The sequence below is a fragment of the Meriones unguiculatus genome, chromosome 11 (genome assembly GCF_030254825.1).
Source record: "Meriones unguiculatus strain TT.TT164.6M chromosome 11, Bangor_MerUng_6.1, whole genome shotgun sequence".
In the NCBI taxonomy this organism is placed as follows: domain Eukaryota; kingdom Metazoa; phylum Chordata; class Mammalia; order Rodentia; family Muridae; genus Meriones; species Meriones unguiculatus.
Window position 1 is genome coordinate 93,400,309 of NC_083359.1, and position 8,292 is coordinate 93,408,600.

At 38.8% G+C, this 8,292-nt stretch overlaps 1 protein-coding gene across 1 annotated transcript; it reads left to right on the forward strand.

The window, feature by feature from the left end:
• The first annotated feature begins 480 nt into the window (after positions 1 to 480).
• Positions 481 to 1,536, forward strand: LOC110565988 (olfactory receptor 10J5). Its single transcript, XM_021663773.2, has one exon. The coding sequence runs from the start codon at positions 517 to 519 to the stop codon at positions 1,444 to 1,446; it is 930 nt and encodes a 309-aa protein (XP_021519448.1). The 5' UTR covers positions 481 to 516; the 3' UTR covers positions 1,447 to 1,536.
• The last annotated feature ends 6,756 nt before the right edge of the window (positions 1,537 to 8,292 follow it).

The window sequence follows — 8,292 nt, forward strand, 5'->3', positions numbered from 1 at the left end:
AATCAAGTCTTCACGTTTAGAATTCAACTGTAACACCATGTAAAAAGGTCCCTAGTGACTTTGTCACTAAACTTAGCAACTATTTTTTCAAAAGCCTATCTTCCTCAAATACCTCATATTATTGAATCATTTTGTCACAAACATCTATCTTTATGATTTTCTTGACACGTCCTTTACTGGTGTTAATTCTTGTTAAGCATGGTTAAGTAAGTAACAGATCATGACTGTATCCTTCCTACCTCCTTTTACTTCCTAACATCACTACATCACTACATTGTGTGAGATGAGCATGTACTCAGAAGTCCTCTCACAAAGGAGAATTTGCTAATGTTTATACCCATAAATTCCAAATAGGCATGTAAATGTTTCTTCTTTATGGACAAATACTTTAGATGTGATCCCTCACAAGGGAGGAAAGTCGGTTCACCCTCTTAGTGTCCTATCATTATTCCTTACTTTAAAGTTCACTGCTGATGAAAGTTTCCCCTTATCACTTTTAGACACCAATAGTGCAGAATGCAGAGAAAGAACTTCACTGAAGTGACAGAATTCATCTTCTTGGGATTCTCTAGCTTTGGAAAGCATCAGATTACCCTGTTTGTGGTTTTCCTCACCATATACACTTTAACTCTGTCTGGCAACATCATTATTGTGACGATCACGCACATGGACCATCACCTTCATACTCCCATGTACTTCTTCCTAAGCATGTTGGCAAGTTCGGAGACTGTATACACACTGGTCATTGTCCCAAGAATGCTTTCCAGCCTGATTTTTTACAACCTTCCTATATCGTTGGCAGGATGTGCAACCCAAATGTTCTTTTTTGTCACCTTGGCCACCAACAACTGCTTTCTGCTCACAGCGATGGGTTACGATCGTTATGTGGCCATTTGTGAGCCTCTGAGATATATGGTCATCATGAACAAAGGAATGTGTGTCTGGTTGGTTTGTGGGTCTTTAGGCACTGGTCTGGTTATGGCAGTTCTCCATGTGCCAGCTATGTTCAATTTACCCTTTTGTGGCACAGTGGTGGAACACTTTTTTTGTGACATATATCCGGTAATGAAACTTTCTTGTGTTGATACCACTCTCAATGAGATAATCAATTATGGTGTAAGTTCATTTGTGATTCTTGTACCCATAGGGCTGATATTCATCTCCTATGTCCTTATCATCTCTTCCATCCTTAAAATTGCCTCAGCTGATGGCCGGAAGAAAGCCTTTGCCACCTGTGCCTCTCATCTCACTGTGGTCATTGTTCATTATGGCTGTGCCTCCATTGCCTACCTCAAACCCAAGTCAGAAAGTTCAGTAGAAAAAGACCTTCTTCTCTCTGTGACCTACACTATCATCACTCCATTGCTGAACCCTGTTGTCTACAGTCTCAGGAACAAAGAGGTCAAAGATGCTCTGTGCAGAGCTGTGGGCAGAAACACCTCTTAACAGATTCAAAACTTTTAGTCTGGAGACCTTTAGCCGAGTATATCTACTCATCAATAAGCCATTATCTACATGCTCATCAAATACAATGTCTATAGATAATAATGTCAGAGTGGAAATGCCTTTATTTTTCATGTCTCAGTAATGGCAGAAAGCAATTTTTTGGCTCTAATGTTTGGCTCTCAGGTCCAAGAATCATTTTATATTGATTGAGCTTGCTTATTTAAGTTCTGGATGGTTTTGGTTTGGAAATCTCTTTTGGTTTCCACTTTACATAGACTCTCAGACAGTCAAGTCCTCTATCTAGTCTGGATGTAGAGAGGAGACAAGTGTAAAATAGTAGAAAGGGCCAATGCACAATAAGCTGTTCCAGGGACAACTGCTTTCATCTCCTTCTTCAAGCTCAAAGGAGAAGGCTCTCATTCTGATGAGTTCATTTTAGAAAGGATTTTTGCAATTCTTGTTGATTGAAAAGTAAAGACCTTTGCAAAAAGGGGTCCCATATTTCATTATTTAGCTACATTAAATCCTTAAATATCAGTTTCTGTGTGTATTTTTTTTCTTGTACAACCAAAACAAAAACACATTGTTCTCCAGGCTAAGCTGTAAAGAAAATACGGAGGAAGCTTCTCTTCATTTTCATACTCACACTTTTCATAATGACTCCTTTCAACTTATGGAAACTTTTGTTTTCAATTTTTACATAGCAGCTGAAATTAAACTGAAGTTCCTTTCATATATATGGGTTGTGCTGATTTGAGAGTTCAATTTTAATACTGTTATGTTTTATTCTTGCAGCAAACTTTATATTTTTCCAGCTATTTATATTAAAATTAGCAAGATCATAATCTATTATTTTTTATTCTAAATAGGGAGGATTTGGGGGTTATTTTGTGATGTGGATATTCTTGAATTTGTTATATAATTTGTGGATAAACTTGATTTTTTTAAAAATCTCTACTCATAAAAGAGCTGGAAAAATTTCCAAGAGACACATATATAAAAACAACTACATTTTACCAACTTTGTGACAATTCCTCTTCCTTATTATCTGTTCTGATTCACAGCTATTGGGCTGATCATCTTTTAGATGGTCTATGGCTTTTTCTTTTTTATAGATACCTATGTGAGAAGGTTCACGAATGGATATTGAGGGTCCTCTATTTGTATTACCTATATCAACCATGCCAATTCAATGGCATAAGGGCTGATGTCAGAATTCTTGATTAATAGCCCTCAAAGAGGCATCTCAATTTGAGTTTCATAATTTCTTTGGGATGCTTGAGGTATTTTTGTATTCTTGTAAACAATTCACTAAATTTTATATATAAATACGGATGTGTTTTCCACTAAAACAAAAAAAATAAAAAATATTTTATTAATTCTTTGAGAATTTCATATAGTATGCTTTGATCCATTTACTCCAAACTCCTTCTAGTTCCATCTCCATCTTTCTATACCCCCAACTTTCTGTCTCTCTTTTATTTTTACTTAATAACTCATCAATTTTAATTTGTGATGTCCACATAGTTTTGGGTGTGCAGCCATCCACTAGACAGTAGTCCAGAGTGTTGCTGGTCTACCAGGATTCACAACCGTACAGAAAACTGACTCTCCTCTACCCAAAAGCATCAACTGTCCATGCTTCCTAAGTTAGGGATGGAAACTCATGAACCCCTTCCCACTTAATGCAAGAATGTTGACTTGCGTGACTTGTGCTTTCTTTTCTTTTCTTTTCCTTTTCTTTTCCTCTCTCTCTCTCTCTCTCTCTCTCTCTCTCTCTCTCTCTCTCAGTAAAGCACAGCTGTTGTGAGTTGATGAGTGCAGCTATCCTGAAGACATTGCTTTGCTCCAATCCTCCTGACCACTGGCTTTTATACTCTTCCCACCTGCTCATCTGTGATGGTCCCCAAGCCTTGTGAAGAGTGTGTGATGTAGATACCCCATTTGTCTGTTGAGCAATCCCCAGACACTCCTTCTCTACACCTAGACCTGTTGAGAGTTTCTGCGGTAACCATTATGCATGGCACAAAGAAACTCCTCTGATGATGTCTTAGAGCTACCAAAACTAGCTATTGCTTTTGGTTGCCCTTTAGAACTTGGTGGTAAGACACCATTACCAAAGAGCACATACATACATTGGTCAGAGGACATGAGGCCATCAAGTAGGCACTGACAGGGATGCTTCCTGTCTTTTGTTTAGCTCTTGTACTACTGGAAGGTGCTATACAGTCTGCTGGGGAAATTCATTGACAATCTTACCAAGTTGGGAGATCCATTACATTTTTGAAAGTCTTTGAAGAGATATAAGTATTTTTTCCTTGCCAAATATGAAGAAAATTAATTTCCCCCTTTAGAGACTATTTGCTTCCATCTTTTCATTGAATATTCTCAGGATGCATCCTTTGATACATCTTTGGCTTACATGATTATAACAATTTTTTTTTTCATCTAAGATGGAGATGTCCAGGGATCAGGAAGTAAACGTAATCTTTACTGGGGGTGGGGGTTGTTACCATTTTATCTACCCATTCCTTAAGTGTTTGGCAACATTCCTGACCCTTTGTCTCCACACTCCCCACGAAGTGAACATCCCAGGAGGGTACTTGCTTTACATGATTTGAATGGTTTTTGACTCACTGCAGGAGGCAACTGGAGTACAGCAAATGAGGGCAAGCCTAAGCAGTCCCAGATCCTCCCAGTAGGATGAGTCAGGGACAGTGAGTCATTTGTTTCTGGCTCCTATAATTTATCCACAATACCTGCATTGCTTGCTAATGGGGGCTATTTTCATGTCTCCATGTCATCATTCCCCAATATCTTGCCATACTCACATTCCTTCTTCTTATTCCTCCCCCTCGTACACTACAAATACCTCCTCTATTCATTTCGTCCCACTTTTGTTCAACTTTTTTGTTCATCAGAAAATGCCTATAATGTTATTTATATACTCTAAGTATATTTTCCAAGCACCACGTGCCAAGCAATTAACTGGCTATTGGGCTACAATAATGAGTAATGAAATGCAATAGCTATTTTTCATGTTATTCATAATTCAAAGGGGAAAGTCAGATAAAATGAAAAGAAGTACAAAACAAAACAAAACAAAACAAAAAACCAAACCCTGCTAAAGGCCCATGTAGCATTGTTGCTTGGGTCAAGAGTATTTTTTACTCCCCCACCCCAACCCCCGAATGAGAAGCAGTCTTGCTAGTCCACAGAGGAGGATATCACATCCAGTCCTGATGAGACCTGATAAGCTAGGGTCAGATGAAAGGGGAGGGGGACCTCTCCTATCAGTGGACTTAGAGAGGGATAGGGAGGAGATGAGAAAGGGAGGGTGGAATTGGGTGAGAATGAGGAAGGGGGCTACAGCTGGAATACAAAGTAAATAACCTGTAATTAATATAAAAATAAAAATTAAAAAAGTATTTTTTAAAAAAAACCATAAGAGCAAAATAGAAAAATTCATTTAAGAGGCCAGAAAAGAATTGGTCAACTGATGTGCGGGAGGGTGATTAAGAGATAAGAAGAGTTTAAACAGTGGCCCACCAGCCTGGAAAAGGTATTAGGAAGTATTAGGAAGACAGGGGCTTCATTTTTTTCTGTTGTCCCACCATCATGTTGAGCTTTAGCTGAGCAGATGTAGGTGCTTAATACATCTCCAGAAAGCTGAATGTGCGAGTCCTTCCTTATTGTAAGGTCGTTTCAAGGATTGCCATGCTTATTAGTAGATACAACCTAGCATTTTCCTGTCTGACTTTTACACTTTTCTCATCTGAAGTCACCTAGAAGAAAAATGAGCAGAGTAGAGGTAAGAAACATGGAAACACACTTGAAAGAGCTTTCCCCATCGTAGAATTATTTGCAGTATTTATCACTTGCTCACATATTTGCAGCAATGAATCCCTTTTAACTGGGGAAAAAATCATTATTTTGAAGAAACTGGGACTAACACTGGATCAATAGGTTTGAACCCTAATCAGGAAAATAGCTTTGACAAATTTACAAACAAGTGCTCTTTAGCCTGATATATAAAATCAAGAGTTAAAAAAAAAGAGTTAAGATATTTCAAAAAGGTATCTTTTAGAAAAAAAAAAGGTTATAAAAAGATTATCATGGATCTCAAAATTTCTATGATGTGATCTGCACAGCATTGATTTTGTAACTTCTCTAGAGAGAAGTTTTACTTGATGTTTTTTTCCATTCTCTGATTGTAACCTGTGATACATTAGAGGAGAAAATGGCTTCAGCACACCTAACAATAAGAAGAATAAAACATTTTATCAATGGATAAAGGTGTCTGGGGAGAAGAGTGAAGGGAAGAAGAAAGATAAAGTTTGCCAAAGACAGTAGGAACACATAGAGCTTTACTTTGAAAGAGACATATTTAAAATGTGTAAAAACCTCGTCAGCTTTGTTGCTTCTGCTGTGTAAAAGGTGTGTTAGTCCACTTGTTTGTTTCCGTGCACAGTGACCTCACATTGGGAATTTAGACGTGATGACTGCTATAGGAAGGTGTGATTTATTTGGGTTATTTCATTTAATGTTGTTAGGATATGAAGTGTCCCTCCAAAAAGCTCATGTACTGAAACCTTGGTCTCCAGCTAGTGTTGTTATTTGGAAATATTCTAGAAACTGTACAATGTTGGGTTCAGTGGATAGAACTGTGTCGCCGAGGTATCCCCTCGTGGATGTATCTTGCCATGTCCATGCCTTTCTCACTGGCCACTATGAGATGACCGGCTTTGGTTTTCTGTGTCTTCCCTACCACAATGCTGTGTCGCACTACATCCCACAAACAGAGCAGCTAATTGATAATGCACTGAAAACTTAAGCCCAAACCTATCCCTCCTCCTTTAAATTGTCATGTGAGGTTTTGTAACAACCATGAAGGTCTACAGTAAATACAACCTCTTTGATTTGTACAGCTCTTTTCATTTCAAAATGCTCCTTTACATTCATGAATTAATTTGATCCCCATGTCTCTCCTGTAAGGTGGCATAAACGTTCCTGCTAGATTTCATTCTTTTGGTCAGATAAATGCACTGCTGTGGATAGTTTAACGTTTCCTGAGATAACACAGGTCATCAGAGGTAGGAGTAAGACTAAAACAGAAATGAGATCAATGATGACATTGTATTATTACCAGCGTGACACTCAGGGGAAGGTCACAGGACACAAACAAGGGCCACATAAGTTGCCTAATGCTGCCAATGAGTCCTCGCAGTAAAGAAGGGGGCAACATGTCTATCTAGTGTGAGGAGCCCCATGCACCTGGCCATATCTCCCTTTAGATGCCAGTGAGGCAGAATGCACCTCTTTTTACCAGTTGCTGTGGGGAGCACGAGGCCCAGACACTGAAGAACTTTGCCAACCTTGGGGCAAGGAGACCATGGCCACTAGGTTTTCTTCCAGGCAACAACAGGGCACTTGAGGAACAGAACAGTGTGTGTTTTTTAATTCCTCATTCCATTCTGATCAACTAGTGAAAAATATACTAAGGTGTCCACCTTGCATAAGCAGTGACCTTCAGGTCAGAGAGGCAGGAAAGTTCTGTCCTGCTATGGTCCCTGGGACAGGCTTGAACACTAGGGCTGGCAAGGGTTTGGCTGCTGCCTGTCTGGACACAGGGAGGCAGCCAGGACTTTTTAATAGTGTTTTTAATGGAGTCAAAGCCATGTGGTTTTCCCATCTCCCCTTTCGTTCATAAGATTCCCTGCACTCTGCCCAAACTATGGCTGTGAGTCTCAACATCTCCTTCCATAACTTGCTGGGTAGTCTTTCAATAGCTCTCTGTGGTAGGCTCCTGTCCTATTGCCTGTTTTCTCCCTCTTCCGATGTCTGTTTGCCTTTCTGAGTGAGGATTGATCATCTTACCCAGGGTCCTCTTTCTTGCTTAGCTTCTTTAGGTGTACAGATTTTAGTATGATTAGGCAATACTAATACTAATACTAGGGGGGAGCAGCCTTACCAGGCCACAGAGGGAGAAAATGCCTCCAGTCCTGATGAGACCTGATAGGATAGGGTCAGAGGGAAGGGGAGAACCTTCCCTTTCAGTGGACTTGGGGAGGGGGATGAGAGGGAAGAAGGGTAGGATTGGAAGGGGATGAGGGAGGGGGTTACAGCAGGGATACAAAGGAACAAACTGTAATTTATAAGAAAATAAATAAATTAAAAAATAAAAGCTCTTCCCCATAGAAAAATTCAGGTGGTTTGTGTATTTTTCTTTTAATCTTGGGCATTTCGTTTCACTTTCTGATAACATAACTTGAAACACTACAGAGCCAATAATCCTACAGAGTATGTCTACAAACCTGTACAGTTTTACATGCATTCACTTTGTAATTTGGCACCTTCTAGACAATTTATTTTGCAGCACATTACTGCACAGCTATAAATTTCTTATGTACTGTAACATCACTTTCAGTTACGTGTAAATAAATTTAATTAAAATGCAAAAAAAGAAGTGAGTCCTAGTTAAAAGTCTGCCTATCACATATCCCATGCTTCATATCATTTTATTCATATGTATAAATGCACATAATTCGTTAATTCTAGCCAGAGAACAAACTATGATTAACACGTAAACATTACTTTTCACATGTTAAAGCTTCATTTCAATCAATTTTGGTAGAATCTTTCCAAAATGTTCCTTTCTTGGTTTTGAAACAAGTTCTCTTATGATCATGGATATATTTTTTGAGTATCTATCATGGTTGCTTAATATATTTAGTTGGAACTAAGATGAGTTTGCATTGGAGTTCTTGCTTAAATAAATGTCACATATATTTTGCAGAATTTTATGAACTATTATTGTGCCCAATTCATGAGACCCCAAAAGACCAC